The sequence below is a fragment of the Mirounga angustirostris genome, unplaced genomic scaffold, assembly GCF_029215605.1.
Source record: "Mirounga angustirostris isolate CCGP_5_RB_7025 unplaced genomic scaffold, mMirAng1.0.hap1 SCAF_3, whole genome shotgun sequence".
Taxonomy (NCBI): Eukaryota; Metazoa; Chordata; class Mammalia; order Carnivora; family Phocidae; genus Mirounga; species Mirounga angustirostris.
The window spans coordinates 118,108,088-118,129,784 of NW_026991711.1; the positions used below are offsets into that span (position 1 = coordinate 118,108,088).

Genomic DNA, 21,697 nt, shown 5'->3' on the forward strand with positions numbered 1-21,697 from the left:
TTTGGTTAAAAGGAGTTATGCAAAATGTTTTATATAACAGTCAAGATAGACTTTTAGTTACAGCGCCCTCTGCAGGATGGCAGCTATGCTACCACAGTTAATGACAGAGTTACCTGAAAAGCATGGTCAGAAAGGGATACTCTAGAATGTTAAGTGTTAAGATTTCACAATTTATTTTACCTATGTTCAGTTTACCTGTCTATATAAAAGGCAAAAAGTTGAAGAGATGGACTATAACCAGTACATCTAACTATATTCATTATCAAGGATCAAGTACTTTTTCTCCTACCCTAAATGGAAAACAGAACACGTATCAATAGTTGATATGTTGCTGAATCCCTGAGTAGGTGGATTTTCCATGGAATGGAATTCCTATCTTCCAGGTTTCAGTATCTCTTGCTAGAGTATGCTGAAATCTTATATAGGTCAGGACTGCTAATGCTGGCATGTTCAAAGAGCACATTTCTGACATTAGAAATACCTGGTACAAGTTAAAAAACATCATTTATGCTATTTTATTTGCATGTAATCTATACTCATCACTCCTGGTGATGAAATCTGGAGAAGCCCCTAGGCTGAAAATTGGAAAACATAAAAAATAAAGCTATTTATTGTAGGTCTCAAAATAAAACCCATACTGAATCTAATTTTTCTAGATTTCACTGGCTCAAATTTTTAAATTTGGGCTTCTTGTTTTAAAAAAACAAATAATAACTATTTTCCCTATTTTTGAGTATTTAGGAAGAGAAGGAAATCTTCTTTTACTTTTTATTAAATAACCTCAGGACCAATTATGCATTATGTTAACAACAGAAAAGAGATATATTGGATTAAGGCTGCTCATCAACTTGACTTAATAAGAGGTCAAAGTACAAGGTGAATAGTGGTGATTTTTATACATCAGCCATTTTAAACTTTGAAAAAACTTTCTGCTACCTATTACAGATTGTTGTTAAGAGTCTAAAAATATTTTTTCATTTAGTCAAGATGAACAGCAGCACATGCAAGACATATTTACTTATTAGCATCTTCCATATGCCATATGCAGTTGTCAATTTGTTTCTCAAAGCTTCATTTGTGAAGGTAATTCCTAGAAGGTGAGTCACTCTGAATAAACTTTCATCTATCCTTTTGTGTTTGGAACTATTTTAAAATTCATGAGCTTCAAAGTTTTGTACTTCATTTAAGATGAGGCTTTCAGGGGGCGCCTGGGTGGTTCGGTGGGTTAAGTGTCTGCATTCAGCTCAGGTCATGATCTCAGAGTCCTGGGATGGAGTCCTACATGGGCTCCCTGTTCAGTGCGGGGTCTGCTTCTCCCTCTGCCCCTCCTCATGCCACACTTGTGCTCGCGTGCTCTCTCTCTCAAATAAATAAATAAAATCTTAAAAAAAAAAAAAGATGAAGCTTTCAGAAATATTTAAAATCGTTTTATAGTTTTGTATCTAGTAATACATGTAAAGCATCATTATTAGTGATAATAAGATTTTGTTGGTTACTATGGTACATATGAAACACCTGACTAAACCCATGTCAAAATTTGTTTTTCACTCATATTCTCATTCTTTGATCCATTTGCCCCTTCCAAAACTACCTATTTGGCTCTTCCTGACCCTACTGAATGGCTTAATCTAGCTCCCAACTTCATCCATAATTCCTTTCTTTTCTGGCAATCTCCCCATTCAGTCTCTTACTTTCCAGCGAGGCCTTATTTCTTTTTTTTTTTTTTATTTATTAGAGAGAGAGAGTGAGAAAGAGAGCGCAAGAGGGGGTAGGGTTAGAGGGAGAAGCAGACTCCCCGCTGAGCAGGGAGCCTGATGTGGGACTCGATCCTGGGACTCCGGGATCCTGACCCGAGCCGAAGGCAGTCGCTCAACCAACTGAGCCACCCAGGCGCCCGCGAGGCCTTATTTCTTAACAAAGGGCCTGAATGATGAGAATGCCTAAATTCAAATCCTGGCTCTTAAAAATCTGGTCAAGTCACTAATTTTCTGGGCCTCAGTGTACTCATCCATAAAAGATTGGTAACATCCATTAACAGATGAAGTTAAGTGACCACCTCAAGTTAATACCCCCAGCTAGCAAAATTCAATGACTTTGTTTGAGTCTTACTACTGGGCTCTTTGATCCTGCTACATACTGGCAAATTAGAATAAGAATCAAAGGAGGAGGCTACCTGTTAAGATAGTGAAAAACAGCCAAAAGACAAATACATATGTGTCTTATTTTTCTTTTTCCTAAGTCTTCATAAAACAACAATAACCCCTTGATGTAAAAATCAAAGGGAAAATAAAAAAGAAAAGAAAATCCTTAGCTTTCTACCTATTTTATAGCTTATTATTTATTTCCCAAACTAGAATTGAATCTTTTAAATGCATGATTAGCAACATGTATTTAAAAAAAAAAAAATCCAAGGGGTTTAATACAGCTGCCAGAATCAATCCAAAATGGGACACTGCATCATGGTGGGCATGATCACCACACAGAAAACAAGGACTTCTGGGGCGCCTGGGTGGCTCAGTTGGTTAAGCGATCTACTCTTGATTTTGGCTTAGGTCATGATCTCAGAGTCATGAGATCAAGCTCCGCATCAGGCTCCATGCTGACAGTTGGGAGCCGAGCCTGCTTGGGATTCTCTTTCTCCCTCTCCCTCTGCCCCTCCTCCCTACTTGCACACACTCTCTCTCCATTAAAAAAAATTAATATGAAACGTCATTACAAAGACATCCAGTTTTCTTTTTAGATTTATTTATTTATTTAAGGGGGGAGGGGCAGTGGGATAGAGAATCCCAAGCAGACTCCACACCAAGCGCAGAGCCCAACGCGGGGCTCGATCTCACAACCCAGAGATCATAGCCTGAGCAGAAACTGAGTCAGATGCTTAACCAAATGTGCCACCCAGGCATCCCAAAAAGAAATCCCAATTTTCTTAAGCTTTGTTAAAATTCCATTAAAATTAAAAATTAAATATATATCTAAATATTAATTTTTCTATTTCCACCTATAAATGAGTTGAGAAAGTAGCATCTACAATGAAAGGCATACAAAAAAAATCAATTGCTACTACAGTATTATATGATTTTATAGTTACTATTATCAGTACTGACTATATTATTTAGTTTATTTAATTTTTAAATTATGCTACCAGTAATACTTCTCAAAGACTAAGAAAATATGGCTAGTTGTATAGTTTTGTTTAGTCAAAGGGACAGTATCAGAGAAACCCCTAAGAGCAACAACATTTAAATATTAGTCTGATAACTAAGTTATACAATCAAGACTTGCTAAGTGCCCATGAGACTTTAAAGTCTCGTTTCCAGGGTGCCTGGGTGGCTCAGTTGGTTAGGTGTCTGCCTTCTGCTCAGGTCATGATCTCAGGATCCTGGGATCAATCCCCATGTTGGCTCCCTGCTCATCAGGGAGTCTGCTTCTCCCTCTTCCCCACCCTTTGCCCCTCCTCCTATCATGTGTGCACGCATGCTCTCTCTCTCTCAAATAAAAAAATCTTAAAATATATATATATAGATACAGATATAGATATAGATATCTATATAGATTCCTTGGATGCCTGGGTAGCTCAGTCACTTAAACATCTGCCTTCGGCTCAGGTCATGATCCCAGGGTCCTGGGACCTAGTCCCGCGTCGGGCTCCCTGCTCCGCGGAAAGCCTGCTTCTCTCTCTCCTGCTCCCCCGGCTCCAGAGGAAGTCTCCCTCTCCCTCTGCTGAGTTCAGTTACCCCAGCGTTTCTCTACAGCAGACAGCACTGGGAGGAGCATCTTCCCGCGCATCTCCGTGCATCTGCCCACTGCTCCCCCTGCTTTTGGCCGCTCTCTCGCGCTCTCTCCGACAAATAGATAAAATCTTTACAAAAAAGTTCATTTCCAATGATAACCTTCTGTATAATTAATCTATACAAAATGCAAAATGTAATCTAATTTAGGTCTTTTCACCCAGGAAAACTTCTAGACCAAATTAATCTAGGATAAAAAAATAAAATTCTACAAACTGATTCTACAATCTTTCTGCTACTTCCAGATACACTTCCAATTTGGCAAGTGTCAAAATTATAAAGCAGGAATGGCCAGCAGATAAAATAACCTTTTAAAAAATTTGAAGTAGAGGCGCCTGGCTCGCTCAGTTGGTACAACATGTGACTGTTAATCTTGGGGTCATAAATTTAAGCCCCATGTTGCGTGTAGAGCTTACTTAAAAAAAATTGTTTCAAAATTAAGTTTATTTAATAAATAAATAAAAACTGGACTAGTATTGTCATGTGAAAGTAGGAAGAACAAATGTGACAGAAATACCACACACAGGGGCACCTGGCTGGCTCAGTCAGAAGAGCATGCAACTTTTGATCTTGGAGTTGTGAGTTCAAGCTCCACACTGGGTGTAGAGGTATGAAAGAGAGAAAGGGAGAAAGAGAGGAAGAGAGGAAGAGAGAAAGAGAGAAAGAAAGAAAGAAAAGAAAGAAAAGAAAGAAAAGAAAGAAAGAAAGAAAGAAAGAAAGAAAGAAAGAAAACCTCCCCCCAACACCACACATACACACACACACGCACACACATAAGCCGGAATCTTACTTACCTCATGGGCTAGCATTTTATAGAGTTCTTCTCTAGTTACAGAAATCCTTTCTCTGTCTGTACTGTCCACAACAACTATTACAAACTAAAATAATTCCAAAAAAATTAGTGATTATACAATTTGATATTTATAAAATTTATAGAGTACTTACTTGATTTATAGACCACAAATATCAAGAATTTAGAACCTCATGATATGGCATTATTGGAAAACCAAAGATACTTACTAAACATTGTGAAGCCTAAAGGTTTGATCCATTTCTAATTCAAATATTGTTTGCTAATTTTTAAGAGAAAATAAGAAAAAAGAATATGATGCTAACACTCTACTAGGATATTAATATTCTAACCAATATGTAACATGTTTGTTTTCTAAATTAATATCTTGAATGGTAATGAGACGATACCCATCTATGTGCACCCAAATCAGTATCAAAAAAATACATTATGATCCTAAATTTTAGATATTTCTACAGATATTATTTATTAATATCAATTTGAAACTCTAAAAGGGCATGATAATGGGAGTAATGTGACAGCTAAATCAATTTTTAAAAATCAACAAATTGAAAAAATAAATCCGTATCTAAAACCATGCTCTCTTCTTTATGTAAATGGTACCCGCTGTCTGCAAGCACAACTCTTTCCTGAACTGATGATGAGACTAGCGTCAGAAGATGCAATGAGACTCGTAAAGGAGCGGTGCAGTACTGAGCTCCACTGCACCTCTTCCTCACCTCTACGAGCACCAAAAACCACTAGGGAAACAGGAGCAGAAATGGTCACTTTACGTGGCACAGGTAATGCCATCAGGCTAACTTTGACTGCTTATAATTAACATGCACTATTTATTTTTTAGATGTAGCTTTTCATTTCCAGATAAACCACTGGTAATTTGCAGGGTCTTTTCTATTTTTCAGATTTCATTAATAATACGGCAGATGGCTGAGAACTGCTACTTTACCTCTACTCTCACTTGATACTTACTGATATGTGGCTTTATTACTATAAGACCGGTTCTATTCCAAGGCATTTTAATAAAACTGTTAATTTTTAAGATGTTGTCATAAGTTTGATACCTGCAGCATTATACATAGACGTACTAGCCATATACACCTTCCCTTTTCCAAAAAACATGATCAAATGCTTAGCGAAGTTTTAGGGGATCAACTCATTAGAGACACTTAATAGTGTCTTAATAACATAATATTCATCTTTATATACATTTGGAGTTTTATTACCTTATAATCACCACTACAAAAATGACTGTCACAGCCTTTCAATTTATAAAATCGGTACAATGAAGCTCTCAAACGTCATAGGTCTGAAATTTCCTCTTGGGAAATAACATGTAAATAAAAATATATGATTATATCTAAATTGCTTTATAACCAAGAAGAAAAAGAATTCTTTTATGTGCAATTGTGCTGCATTAAAGAACATACATAGTAAAAGTTTGGCCAGGATTCAATCCTCCAGGACCCTCTCATTTAACTAGGATTTTCTCTATGCCTACAAAAATAAATAGTAAGAGAGAAATGAAATGACAAACTATGAGATGGAACTCACTATAAAAACAACTACTTAAGATAAGTTGTGGGATCAATACATAATCAGACTAATCAATTACTCCCTCATTCCAATTCCCCCTACAGAGGTTCAATGACAGTAGTTACACAATGACACCAAAAGAGGGAATCAAAGATTCCACTATGTTTAAACTCTACTTTTATTAACATACTGGGCTATTTCAAAAAGATTAACTATAAGAGTTCACATCGAGAAGATGTTTCCCAAGCATTCTATTCATAGAAGTTTTAGTATATTAAGAAACATTACCTCTGTGTTAGTATAGTAAGTGTTCCAAGAAGAACGAAGAGATTCTTGGCCACCAATATCCCACATTAGAAAACGTGTATTATTAATCACGATTTCTTCTACATTACTTCCTATTGTAGGTGATGTATGTACAACTTCATTCATAGAACTGGGGGGGAAAAAGTTCAAATATATTACAATTAGCAAGGAAGCAAGATTGTTTGAGCATTTTTCAATTAAGGGATAAATCAGCATGAGTTTTTATATTCATACCCAAATGGCTCTTTCTGCTAGCTCGCAAGAGTGAGTTAAGGGTTTAAAGAGAGCTGGGACTAGGTAGTGAACTATCTTAAATACTCTAGATTCATTCCCAGAACCAAATAAACAGTATTTCTCTACTTTCTACAAGCAAAAAAAAGTGAGCATGCTCTATGTCATATAAATTCCTAGTTCTCTTGAAACAGTTGCTTAAATCTGGCTCCTGGTTTATAGTCAACCTGTCTTCTTACTGAATAATTTAGGTTCCATATAATTTTTTTATTGCTTTTGTTAATCAAGTATCACCCAGGCAGAAAAAATAACTGTGAACAATTAAAAAAAATTTAAAGTAGTTAATACTTACAATTGGTAAAGGATGGTAGTTTTCCCTGCATTATCCAGCCCAACAATGATAACTTTGTGCTCTGAAATAAAAAAAACACCAGCATTTAATTAAAAGCAAAAATTTCTAAATTTTCTGTTTTATCCATTCTTTCCAGCTATGTTATAGTTCAGTGCATGGCACTTTTTACTTTTTTGGAACTCGAAAGAATATCCTAGCAAGACCAGCAGAAGTGTGCCATTAATTTCACCTTCCCACCCTCTCATTCTACACAGAGAACTCTTACCTTTTTAGGAAGTCAGAAACACTATATTCTTTCTAGTCTATGGAAGTCTACTCTCACTAAAGTATCCCAAATGTAACCACAATTTAAAAATGACTTAAAGTGTAAATGTTTCACACTAGACTAGGCCATTTAAGTTCTAACCGTGAAATTTAGGCATCAACTGGATAAAGTGGAATAAATGAGAAGGAAAAAAAGGTCAGCCTTTAAATCTGGTAGCAGAAGGCCAGGTCCCATCATAGGTGATCGAAACTATCTGAGTACATTTAATACAGCTGTTCTAACATAACAACCAAATCTAAGGATGTATGGTTATGGTGGCAGTGACCCACCGCCCCCACCTTGGCCTCTATGGCACCACTTTCTCTAAGTTCTCTTCCTCCATCTCTTGATATTTTTTTCCCCACTGACTCCTCTTCCTTGGGTCTTCCTTCAAAAACATCTGTTTCCCAGAGCTGTCTTCTTGCATTCTCTTCACATTTTATCAAGGCATTCTTAGGACCCATCTATTTCTATGCTATCCAAAAACGATTCCAAAGATAGCAGTGTGTGGAAGAAGCTCATTTCCAAAGATGGACTCTGGATACACATGTCCCCCTATAGTCTTCCCTTGCTCCTGACCCCTGTGAACCTCAGGGGTCCTATGATTCACTTTTTTTTTTGTGGATATATTAATTGTTCTTTTTTTTATTATATGTTAATCACCATACATTACATCATTAGTTTTTGATGTAGTATTCCATGATTCATTGTTTGCATAGAACACTCAGTGCTCCATTCAGTATGTACCCTCTTAAACACTCATCACCAGGCTAACCCATCCCCCCACCCCCCTATCTATGACTCACTTTTAACCAACAGAATATAACTGAAGTGATGCTGCATGACTTCCAAGCCTAGATTATTACAAACCTTGCAGCTGCTGCCTGGCTCTTTTGGACAACTCTCCTTGGAGTAAACCAGACACCATGTAACAAGTCCTACTATCCTAAAACCATTATATAGATGAGTGAGAAAGCCTAGACTAATCGTGTGGTCTGACCTTGTGGGGAGAGATCACCCCATGGTTGCCCCTAGCTTTTCCAGCCATCCCAGCTGAGACACCAGACACACAAATAAAGCAGCCATCTTGGATATGCAGCCAGGTCAAGCTATAGATGACTAGTTCTAGCTGCCAACTGCAACCAAATGAGAATCCCAAGCTAGAACTTCCTAGCTGAGCTCAGTCAAATCACAGAACCATGAGAAATAATTAAAAATTATTGCTTTAAGTCACAACATTTAGGTGGTTTGTTACACAGCAGTAGATAACACAAGCACTATGGAAAAATATCTATAATTATGTGACCTTGGGCAGATAACTTATTCTCTAACCCTAAGTTTCCTCACTATAAAACAGGGAGGGACAACAATACCTATCTTTCAGGGTTGTAAAATGATTAAGATAGCACATGAGTAGTGCCAACCACCAAGAGAGAGAGTTCCTAATCCATGTTCCCAAATCTCTCCTAAATTCCAATCTATCTAGTGGACACATTGCCACTCAACATATCCAAAACCCAACATTCAAATCTTTTTCTAAATCTATCATACCTAATTTGCTTAATGACAGTACCACGAATTCAGATGCCCCTGGAATTTATTCAGTTTTTCCCTCAACCCCAACATCTAATTTGTCACCAAGTTCTATGTATTCCCCCTCAAAAATATATCCCGAACCTGCCTCCTTCTGACGTCCTAGTTGTAGTCCTTCTCATTTCTTACTATAAAACTTTCCCTAGGTGGACTGTCTCCAATCCACCTTTCTACTGTTTCTACAGTAATTGTTCTACACTACAAAGCTGGTTAACACCACTCTTAGTTAAATGATGGCTCTGCGGGGATGCCTGGGTGGCTCAGTCAGTTGAAGTGCCTGACTCTTGATTTCAGCTCAGGTCATGATCTCAGGGTCGTGAGACTGAGCCCCATGTGGAGCCTGTTTCATGCTTAAGATTCTCTCTCTCCCTCTGCTACCACTCCCCCCCCAAACTTGGGCATGCCCTCTCTTCTTCTCTCTAAAAAATAAATAAATAAAAAATAAATGACAGTTCTCCTTTTTTTTTTTTTTAAGATTTTATTTATTTATTTGACAGAGAGAGACACAGCGAGAGGGAACACAAGCAGGGGGAGTGGGAGAGAGAGAAGCAGGCTTCCCGCAGAGCAGGGAGCCCGATGCGGGACTCGATCCCAGGACCCTGGGATCATGACCTGAGCTGAAGGCAGTCGCTTAACCGACTGAGCCACCCAGGCGCCCCGACAGTTCTCCATTTTGACAGGAAGACAAGACACAGGTTTTCAGCCTAGTAAATAAAGACAGCCATAACTGACCAGGCTTCAGCTTTATCTCTCACCACTACCAGCAGGTGTCTAAGCTGAAATTCAAGCCATTCTCCCCACATGAGCCACATCTTTTTTTTTCTTTTCTTTTTTTTTTTTTAAGATTTTATTTATTTATTTATTAGAGAGTGAGCAAGAGAGAAACAGCATGAGAGAGGAGAGGGTCAGAGGGAGAAGCAGGCTCTCCGCTGAGCCGGGAGCCCGATGTGGGACTCGATCCCAGGACCCTGGGATCATGACCTGAGCCGAAGGCAGTCGCTTAACCAACTGAGCCACCCAGGTGCCCATGAGCCACATATCTTCACAGCAAACATTTTTCTACCTCTACTCAGTGTTTCCTTGAGCTGGAATTATCTTCTCCAATTCTCCATTTAGGGAATTTCTACTAATCTTTTAAATTTAGTTTTCCCCCCAAAATCACTTTCTCATGCTTTTCCACAATACCTCTAACATAGCACTTATCATAATTATTTACACATACACTAATCTTCAAAGCTTAATGAGGCACCCTTCCAGTGTATAGATCACATGCTAATCATCTTCATAATCCCAGTAACTACAACTTTTCCTGGCACAAGGTACTCAATAAATGTTGAATTAATTCATATTTACCCTATAAATAACGAGGATTATAAATATAAATAATAAATAAACTGAGGATTATAACACGTCACATAGTAAGGATATCTTTAAGAAAAGCCTTTTCAATCGGATGGTAGAGGTTTTCCAAATAGTTGTCATTTACCCTGGAGGGGAATACCTATTATACAAAATAGGAAGATCAAGTAAATAGAAAATTTTAATACAATCCATTTTATCCAATCACTCATCTCTTTGAAGAAAGGGCAAGCAGCTTAGAACCACTAGGGTTCTAAAGAGACATGACCACATTTTCCCCATATAGGTTCTTAAAAATAATTTTAAAGATGCAGGGCCCACTCTTTAATCTTTAGGGATGACTAGGGTAAAGGAACTGAGAAAATGATCAAATACAAAGATGATACTTATTTTAAATAAAGGGTTAACAACATATAGAGGGCATGCTAAGGTAAGTTCAGTTGAATGACCACCAAAAGGCCTCACTGGGTGACATTTCTCTGGTGAATTTGCCTAGTGTATGGCCCTTCATCTCCTAGGTCCACAAACTCAATCCTGCTACTCAGAGTAGACAGGACTCACAGAAGGCAATTCACGGAAGTGACTAATATGTAAACAAGAATGCCAAAATGAGTAACATACAATGAGACCAAATGTTCACAACTACCTGACTGCAGTCTAAGGAAGAGTAATAGGGTGGCTGAATTAAAATTGGTTTACTTGGAGAACACAGAATCCCATCAAAGGCAGTTATTTTATAGGCTGTAGTGACTGGATTAAGTCCATCTTCACATTAGGGCCATACCTGCATTAGGGCCAGACTATTGAATTCTTTAAGCAAGGCATCTTTTCACCTGGAAAGTTTTGCTTTTTTTTTTTTTTAAGATTTATTTATTTTAGACAGAGCGAGCAAGCAAGCAAGTGCACAGGGGGGTGGGGGCAGAGGGAGAGGGAGAGAAAGAATCCTCAAGCAGAGTCCCTGCTGAACACAAAGCCCAATGCAGAGCTCGATCTCACGTTCTCACAACCCTGAAATCATGACCTGTGCTGAAATCAAGAGCTGGATGCTTAACAGATGGAGCCACCCAGGTGCCCGGCACCTGCAGTTTTCCAATGGCATGGCAGTTTTGCCTCTTTAACTCTATTTTTCTATGTCCCCACGTTAAGCATTCTTCTTTTGATGGCATATCTCTTCTTCAATTCTATTAATACAAGCACCTATAGACATTTTAATTAGGCAGAATTCACATCATGCTATACCCTGATCTCTGACTTGGATAAAAGTTTTTTGCTTCCTACTTGAATACTAATTTTTGATAATATCACTCAGGGGCACTCAGTGGGAGTCTGTTTGGGATTCTCTCCCTCTGCCCCTCTGCCGTGCTCTCTCTCTCTCTCAAATAAATAAATCTTTAAAAAATATATCATTCTCAAAATGTCAGCTATTTTTAGTTTCAGGAATACCATTTTGTAACCCCCTTTGTATTGTATTAGCTATAGGACTAAATTTAGACAGACTTGCCAACACTCAGAAAGAAAATACAATTACTCTGACCAATGTGAGAAATACCATTCTAGGGACGCCTGGGTGGCTCAGTCGGTTAAGCTTCTGCCTTCAGCTCAGGTCGTGATCCCAGAGTCCTGGGATCAAGCCCCGCTTCTCCCTCTGCCTGCCGCCCCCCCTACTTGTGCTCTCTCTCTCTGACAAACAAATAAATAAAATCTTAAAAAAATAAAAACCTTTCTAAAAACAGTACAAAATTAATAGGAGCAAAAACAAATGATACAAATATAGGCAAGAATCTATGATAAATAACTATAAAGAATGACTAAAAGTGTGTGTGTACAAATTAACACAGAGACCCCAAATACAAACAAAAGCATTGTCTCTTACAAAGTCCTTAATCACTTAAAGAGGTTCAACTTTTATTCTAACCATGCGACCATTTTTCAAAGTATTCTGCTACTCTTCTTTTGTAACTGCTTTCAGAGCCTGAGGTACACTGTTTTGGAGCATTCCCAATGGTGGCAGAACCCTTTAACTGCTGAAGATCATTTTGATTTTAAAGGGAGATAAGAGCCACTTGATATTATCTCAGCCATAACGAAGTAAAAGATAGCTAAAATGAGTGCTATCTTTTTGCTGTTAAATGAGGTATGATCCCTAAATGATAATGATTTAAAGATTTGTCTCGAAGGAAATTCTAAAAGGAGTTTCAATATGTATTTTGAGTAATAGCAGACATAGCAGTGGAAAAACTCTCTGGCCTTCTAAAATGATAGTTCTTAGAGTGAAAACTTACCTGGCTTTGTTTTTTAAAGCAGTCTCCTTATTTTAGCCATACACCATAGGACTTATTTCCTGATTCCAAATATAGTACTTTTCTACCACTTGTATAAGGAAGGACTAACTAGACAAAAAAATTCTACAGAAAGATTTTTAAATTTTATTTTATTTATTTATTTGAGAGAGAGGGAGAGAGAGAGTGCACATGTGTGAGGGGCAGAGGGAGGGAGGGGCAGAGGGAGAGGGAGCAGCAGACTCCTCATTGAGCACAGAGCCCCATGCGGGACTCGATCCCAGGACCCTGAGATCATGACCTGAGCAGAAGGCAGACGCTTAACTGACTGAGCGACCCAGGCATCCCCAGAAAGATTCTTTATCATAACTGACCATAAGATATGATAAGCAAGATAAAACGGCTGTGAACACAACCACTATGCAATAACACAGATTTAGCCTGAGAAAAAAAGCACATGGCAGAAGAGGCTCATACCAGAGGATTCTATCTTCTCTTAACACAAGTTAGTTGCCTGCTGAGGATAGGATGGGGTTTTTACAGCCACTGTATAGGATGAACTAGAGAATCAATAAGCTGAAATTAGAAAACATAACCTGTGAGGGATAAAGATTTAAACTGTTACTAAAAGTCTTTCTTCAGTAGTCCTAGAAATTAAGAAAGCACACTGGGGAGAGAAGGTATGGTGGATGGTACAAGATGAGAATTGTCTGGCATGTTGGAAAACAGGAAAAAAGAGCATCAAAGATGGTGATAGGGGAAGTAATAAAGTAGGTCATACCATTCTCCATACTGGAAACCTCCCCCTTCTATTTCATTTTACAAACTCATTAAATTCTTTTGTCACCAAAAATGCATAAATATGCAAACATTTCACCAAACTCTTAAGACAGAAACAGATTTCTAAAGTCCATCAAAGGAATGCAAACTAATATAAATTGAACATACGAGGTTAAAGTATTTTTAACCGAAAAGAAAGAGGGGAGCCTGGGTGGCTCAGTCAGTTACGGTGTGTAATAGGCTCAAAGATAAAGGTGCCAACCTCATGGTAAAAAGCCAGTTTACTACCAAAAACAGGGTTAGATTTTTCAGACTTTCTAACACTGTATCAACTTCCTTTGGAAGTCCTTAGGCTCCTTCACCACCCCAGCCTATTCCTCCCATTACCAAGATGGAACAGAATTCTATACAAAACCTAAATTTGTAGCCAAAAAGTATCATAAGGCACTTCAAAACAAATACTCCACAAAACCTAAAATATAACATGCATACTAAGAGATAATGTTATTACGGGCAAATGTAATAAAACTTTTAGCTATTCCAATTCTTTGATGCATGAGATTCATTACAGGTTTAGTGTTTAGTATGATTTTTCTTTTAGAGTATCTATGCCACCGCATTCTTACAATTATATTCAGAGAAGCCCAAACAACTACCCACTGTTACAATGCTAGGAAAGAATTCTGAATTATCATTTAGGCTTCAGTTTCCCAATCAATACTTTACTGTTTTGTCATGAAAATGTTCCTTGTTTCCCCGCTTCATTTCTTTTCGACTCATCCAGGCAGCCTACCAGTTCCATTCATTGCCAGGTTCTAAAAGTCAATACATATATTCCTCCAACTACCAGTCAGTAAATTAAAAGAAAAGATGTCACTGTCACCCTGGAGGACTTTTATCTCTGTGAATCACACCAAAGTAAAAAACCACAAATACTAAGGCAGATAAATTGAGAGTCATCCTGATTCTTCATCCTCACCTCATATCCAAACTATATGAAACCCTAATTTTATCTTACATAGAGCAAAAAATCCATTTGTCATGTTCTCTATTATTCTCCCAGTCCCTAGCACAGAGCTTGGAATAAAACATGTGCTTAATAGAGTATGAAGATAAATCAGATCTGGAAGATATAAAGATTGGAAAGGCAATATCTGATCGAGTCACTTTGTATTAAAAATTCCATTTTCAAAATCTAAAAGTATCATCAACAAAAAAGTTTGAAAACTAACTTGCTATTCATAACAATGGTAGTGAAGTTTCAGGAAAAAAACAACTTCTCTTTTGCACTAAGAGGTTGCTGAATGAAAAGCAATGACACGACAAAATTAGAGATGCAATCAGGAAAGAGAAACCACACAATAATCTGAATCTGCAAAGTTTAATATAAAGAAAATAACTATTAAAGAGGATCAAAGTAATGAGGGATTGGCTAAAAAAAATAACTCTAAAGAGTATGGGACTGACAAATGTAAGGAGAATCCACTACAATTAGGGGTTGAGCTAGAGCTTCTTCCCACCTCCCAGGACTGAGATGCGGACCTTGCTGGGGCCTGGTTGTGGCTCACTGAATGGCGCAAGAAGTAGCTGTGGGGACTTGGCCAGTGGATCTTGCTGCAAATTCTCCCTCTAGGGTATTGGGGAAAACGTCATTGAGAGGTATTTTGCCGGAGGGCCTCCACGCTGAAATCAACTGAAGTGGGTGCTAGAAATTGCGGGCAGCTGCTAACCACTATTCAGTGCAGGAGCCAGCCACTAGAGAAGGTGTTCACACTCTTAAAGCAGGGCAGAACCTGCTGAAAGCACACTGTACCCAGGAAGAGAAACTTTCCTCCTGCAATGTCCCTCCAATGCTGTCTACTGATAAAGCTCAATACTGTGCCAGCTGGCAACAGAAAAATATTTAAAGGATCCAGTTCCATATCCACAGAGCTTGCAAGAAGGATGATTTTGGAGCTAAATTTTATCGTCATAGTCCAACCCTTTGGCTACTGAGCTTCAGTATGTACTCTTCTACGTATCTGAACTCTCATACAATAAAAAACAACAGCAGCGGGGTGCCTGGGTGGCTCAGTCGTTAAGCGTCTGCCTTCGGCTCAGGTCATGGTCCCAGGGTCCTGGGATCGAGTCCCGCATCGGGCTCCCTGCTCCACGGGAAGCCTGCTTCTCCCTCTCCCACTCCCCCTGCTTGTGTTCCTTCTCTCACTGGCTGTCTCTCTCTGTCAAATAAATAAATAAAATCTTAAAAAAAAAACACAAAAATCAGCAGCAGAGGTGGCTTTCCCAGCATCAGGCAGCTTCAAACATTCATTCTTAACTTACTCTTTTCCTAAAAACCAATCAGAAGAACAATACAGGCTTATCAATAAGGAAATTTCACAACTTATTCATAGTTTACCTAAGTTGAGCTAACGTGAATCCTTCTTATACAAAGACAGTTTTTGTTTGTTTGTTTCTGAAGAACACTAACCATGGCACTAGATGATCTTGGTTAAAATCCCAGGTCTATCTGTTAACTGCAGAGCCTTAAACAAGTTACCTAATGTTTCTTTGTCCCTGTAAAATGGGGAGAAATCTTCCTCATAGGGTTGTTGTGAAGACTACATCAACTAAACTGTGTAAAACACTTAGACCCTAACCTTGCATAAGTCAGCAAATGTTAACTGCTGTTATTTTCTATAGAGATGGAGTTAGCTTATTTTCTGTCTCCCCACACTAGAATGAACACTCCATAAAGGCAGGGACGATTTGTGTATTTTGTTCCCTGCTTTATCCTCACCACCTACAATTCCTGGCACAAAGAGGTGCTCAAAAATATTTAATAAACTGCTGATCACAGCCCTTCTATATTAAAAGACATGAGTGGTGGGGTGCCTGGGTGGCTCAGTCGGTTAAGCGTCTGCCTTCGGCTCAAGTGGTGATCTCAGGGTCCTAGGATCGAGCCCCACATCAGGCTCCCTGCTCGGCGGGGAGCCTGCTTCTCCCTCTCCCTCTGCCTACTGCTCTGCCTACTTGTGCTCTGTCAAATAAATAAATAAAATCTTTAAAATAAATAAATAAAATAAAAGACACAAGTGGCAACTCTTCAAAGTCCTAATGTAATAAGGACTTATAGTTTAGTAACTGAGAAACCACGGGGGGGTAAAAATCAAAGAAAAAAATTATGTCAATCTCTTCTTTATTTTATATATATATTTTTTTTTTCGGGGGAGGAGGCAGAGGGAGAGAGACTCACTCTTAGGCAGGCTCTACGTCCAGCACAGAGCCGGCACAGAGCCCTACACTGGGCTTCATCTCACAACGCTGAGATCATGAACTGAGCTGAAATCAAGAATCGGACGCTTAATCAACCGAGCCACCCAGACGCCCCACCAGTCTCTTCTTTAATAAGACCAATATCTGCAACATATTTCTTCAGTGTTTTAATTTGGCATTTACTAGTCACATGGCCTAGGAAAATCACTCCACTGGAACCTCATTTTCCTCTTTTGAGAGGGCAAGAATAGCTACTAAGAACTGTTGAAACATTTTTTTTTCTTTAAATAATGTATACAACAGCATCTAGAACAAAGTTTATAATCTACTGAATTCAAGTATCACCTAAAGGCAACCTCTGGTTTTTCAAGTTTGAGCAGTATGCAATTAGCTTGCACCGCACTCGACCAAGCTATGCTTAAACTGAAATTATTCTAAGGGTGTTTCAGATAAAAGAGACATGGTATGGTTTAAGTTTCACCAGGATGGCCAATTCTGCAATCCCCTAAATTCTTCCTTCCAAGAGTTTATGTGAAAAGGACATAGGATTGTGTTATATATCTTCTGAAGGGAAAATAAAGCACCCAAGATATATCTGACATATATAAAATATATATAAGATACTTGTATTTCCAATTTAAAAGAACCAAAAGACCACCAAGTATCTGACACTAGATTTAATAGTGAATATTTTGAAAAGTGACCCTACTGATGACAACCACATCATCTAGCAGGATAGTTTATGCACATTTTCACAATATTTTGACCTGTAAATTTCTAAAACTTAACTCCATTAGTTCCTCTTACTATTAATTTCCCAACACTGAAATAGGTGTCCAGTCAAAAATAACCACAAAATACAGGCAACATGAACACCCTATTAGCAATTTTTAGTAGTAATGATGCAATAGCACTCTCATTATTTACTACCTGCAAGGAGCTGTTGGCAAAGCTCTAATTCCCTCTTAAGTTACAGACACAAATAATTTTATCATTGACCTGAAACAGAAAGTGGAGATACCTCATTTTTCTTGCAAGACTAGAACTCAATCAACAAGCAATATAAATCTCATAGCAGAGTTGAAATACTAGCTTCACTAAAAATAATACAAAAATTATGGAGCTTAAAACTAGAATAGATCCTATCTACTACTAACACCACCAATTTTACAGCAATGTAAGTTTTCATTCTTGAGACCTAGAGATTACCTTTTCAAGATCTGTAGGCTCCACAGTCACTTAGTTAGGATCCCTGGTGTTCTACATTGAGAACATCTAGACCCAAATAAATGACTGGGTCTCACTTCTCTTCCAACAGAAAAGTTCGCCAGAGACAGTGCAGTCTAGAACTGGTTTTCTGCACTTTATGAAAAATCCCCGTATCAGAAAAATCATTTGAAATACTACTCTTCCGCAGAGCATCATGTGATCTACACTACCATCTTTTTTTTTTTTTTTTCTTTTTAGATACACAAGCAATCACAAGTTTAGTTCTGCTCCCTTCCCATCATCTTACAGGAGCAGCTGGGTCATGAAGGAGAAGTGGGGATACGCTGTATATAACAGATGCCACCACTCATTTAAGTCTTTATTGGAAAACTTTGGAATGTGACACCAACACCCAGCTTACCCAAGAGAGAACAGCAAACCAAGTTAGTGACAGCAAAAAATGATAAATCACCCAACTTGACTTAAAAAAGAAACAAATGAACACCACTAACTATACTGTATCTCAATGACTATGGAGTCTTTCTGTTAAAGTTGTATCCTCCTTCCTCAGTTTTAGACACTCATTTTGTAACAAATTTTAATAAACCTGATATGCATTTCCAGGCAGTGTTTGAATTCAGATGAACTTAAGCATCCCTATATGGTAATATAGGTAACTTGCTAGTTACCTATATTAACAAATGTTTCATATGGCAAGTTTTCAAATGCTTTCAGTGAAACACATTTTTAATCCAGCCCCCCCAAAACACCCTCTACTTAATCAACACAAATATGATCTTAAGCTTAACCTTACACACAAATATAAATATGGGAAAAGGAGAGCGGTCTATCACCAATCAGGATGCATTAGTTTCCCCAGAGTGGGGGATGGAGGTGCAGGGAGGGCTCATAAACCTGAGGTGTATTCAACAAGAGCGATTCCTCCTGTTTTCCGCATTCTGCAACCCTCCGTCGCTCAGTGTTGCGGCTCGGGTCATGACCTATAACCTTCACTCGAGAGCCAGCATTTCTCCGTGGTGTCCAAACCCAGTTGCTGGAGGAAAAGGGGCTACAGGATAGGCCAGGCCAGGCCGTGCCACTCGGGGACGTCCGACGTGGGGCAAGAAACCTTTTCGACTCCAAATCGAAATCCGAGCAATGGGTGCATTTGCAGAATGGATTTTTCAAGAAGGTCCCTTAAGACAAAAAAACCATTCCCGAACTCGGGAGTGGGAACTGAACGGACCCCGGGCCCGCACCCACGCAGCCCCGACCCAGCGCGGAGACGCCGCGCGACCGTACCGCCCACAATCCGGAAGTATTCGGAGACCCCCCCCCACCCCCCAACACACCCAGCCAGCCAGGGCTGACCCTCTCCCCCACCCGTACGCGCTCGGCCCGCGCCCCTCACCCTGGTGATTGAATAGTCTCCATATCCTGGTGAAGAGAATTCCCATTCTTGGGCAGCGGACCCCCCTCCAGCCACCCGGGCCGCCCGGCCTCCCCCGGCTCAGGCTGAAGGGGAGGCGAGAGACGCGCCGGAGCCTCCGCCTCTGCTGCTGCTGCTCCCGCGCTGGCCGCCAGTTCGCTTCCTGGGAACCGGAGGGAGGCCGAAGGCCAGGGCGCCCTGCCGCGTGCGAGGCCCCGCCGCTGCCGCCGCGGCACTCGCCTGGCTCGCGGACATCGCCGCCGCGTTGTCTGCGACGAGCCTCGCGGGCCACCGTCCTCCCCCAGCTCCTCTCAGGCGGCTGCGGCGGTGGCGACCACGCGGGCGGGGGAGGAGAGAGGCGAGACGGATGGTACGCGAGGGCGCAGGCGCGCGGCCGGAGGGGCGGAGCCTGGGGAAGGGCGCCCGCTTGGCTCTCTCGTGTGTGTATAACCAGCTGACCTGCAGGCTGCGGGACTGAGCCCGGGGCTCGAGGTAGTACGGGCTGCGATTGTGACAGATCGCTCTTGCCTGCTTGCTTTAACGTCCTCGCCAGTTTTCTGTTTTTCCCTGCATTTCCTCGACAGAGCCATAATGTAAATATGTTAAATGAGTGCCTAGTGCCCATCCCCCATCTTTCATACACACTACACCGAAAGTTCCACGTCTTGCCCCGCAAAGACCTGGGGTTCTATGAGGGAAGCTTTACGTCTCTCTCAAACGGCTTGCCTCTGACATCCAGCTGAAGCCAGTGGTATTATCTACACAATCACTTAACAGCAGTCGCCTTGTGAAGTCTTTGTACCTCAGGACTCTTCCCTCTCCAATCTCCCTCCACTTTGAAGTCAATCTTGCCCCAAGCAACGCTTTTGATCAAGTTCCTCCTATATTAAAAAATCTGTGGTGGCCAATAAAACTGCGCAGGAGAGTCCAAATACCTTAGATACTCCTTTTTCTCCAGAATATGGCCCCAACTAGCCTTTCCAGCTGCAATTTCCATTATTCCAAACTGGTTAAACAGCTGGTCAGATATTTTCTCTGCCCTTTCAGTCTTCTTGCCTGTACACCTAGAATAGCTATGTACCATGCTATGCAAGTGTCACAGTGTATTTAATCAACCCTCTGCTTTGGGATATCTAGTTGAAAACTAGAAGTGAATCATTAGGTCAGGTGATATCAGACAGAGTTCTACTTCCATGTGTTATTTTTTGGCTAGGCCTCTATTTTCACATATGGAAAAGCAATGGGTTTGTCTCTAAGGTCTTTCTTTGATTCATCAGATAATCTGATAATTAGTCTCTAGTCTTGTTAAAGGCAAGAAATGGGAAAAAAGAAACTAAGGTCACTTCTCTTTCACAAAGAAATCAATCAAACAGCTCCGTCCCCTTCTATTCTCCTGAACCTTGGTAAAAAAAAAAAAAAAAAGGAAGAGAAAGAAAGAAGTGGGGAAGCTATAAAAGGCATTTTGGACTCTTCTGACACTCCATCCTCAAAAGCCGAATGGAATTAAACGAAATCAACAATAAACTACATATTTTCACCCCACATCTACTAGCCATAAAATATCTTATCTCGATATATAGAAAAATACAAGTAAGACCCTGAGAATCTACAATTCTTTTTTTTTTTTTTTAAGATTTTATTTATTTATTTGAGACAGAGAGAATGAGAGACAGAGAGCATGAGAGGGAGGAGGGTCAGAGGGAGAAGCAGACTCCCCGCCAAGCAGGGAGCCGGATGCGGGACTCGATCCCGGGACTCCAGGATCATGACCTGAGCCGAAGGCAGTCGCTTAACCAACTGAGCCACCCAGGCGCCCCGAGAATCTACAATTCTTAACTGAGCTAGAAAATTTGTACCTGTAAAGCAGAGGGCAATATTGATGACTAAAACCTGTCTCTTTCTGAACAACTGTACAAGAAAAAAGTCCTTTTTTTTCGGGGCTTATGGCTGAAAAGCCAAAATTAGAGGAGACATATGAAGGGAAAGAAAATTACTATATTAATCCATTTTATGTTATGTTTATATTTACATAATAAAGTACCCTCTAGGCTGTTTAGAAAAACAACAGTATTGTTTGCATAACTAATTTACATCAACTCTTTAATATTTCCATTCTTGCACACTGCAGGTGGTGCTTTTAGCAGCTCTAAGACATTTTGCAAACTCCCCACATATCTCTGTCCACTTATTAAATAGTTGTTGTATCCATATTAACTTGCGAAGTAAGGGCTTGGTCTCCCAGATTATTTTCTAAGTGCCATAAAAGGGGAATTTGCCTAATGCAATATTGTCCAAGTATAGGATCGAGGGATGGAATACAAATTTGGAACTACTATAGAAGTAATTGGAAATGTTTGTTGAGTGGTATGAAGCTATTTGTGAAAACAGACTCCTTATAAAATTTTTTAAAGACTAATTTATCCATGATTATAGTAGTGTGCAAAATGTCATTAAAGAGACTTCTACTT

At 39.7% G+C, this 21,697-nt stretch overlaps 1 protein-coding gene across 2 annotated transcripts in view; it reads right to left on the minus strand.

Annotated features, from left to right (window-relative positions):
- ARL5A (ADP ribosylation factor like GTPase 5A) overlaps positions 1–19,578 on the minus strand; it is a 30,694-nt gene extending 11,116 nt beyond the window's left edge. The window contains exons 1-4 of one of the 2 annotated variants that reach the window (XM_045868865.3): positions 19,212–19,571; positions 7,022–7,082; positions 6,421–6,568; positions 4,583–4,666 (exon numbers count right to left, since the gene is read on the minus strand). In XM_045868865.3, the coding sequence (XP_045724821.1) occupies positions 4,583–4,666; positions 6,421–6,568; positions 7,022–7,082; positions 19,212–19,257 (339 nt within the window). In that variant the 5' untranslated portion in view covers positions 19,258–19,571. Of the gene's footprint in view, positions 1–4,582; positions 4,667–6,420; positions 6,569–7,021; positions 7,083–19,211 lie in introns of both variants that reach the window. The other variant, XM_054506217.2, reaches the window with a different exon arrangement.
- Positions 19,579–21,697: the final 2,119 nt, after the last annotated feature.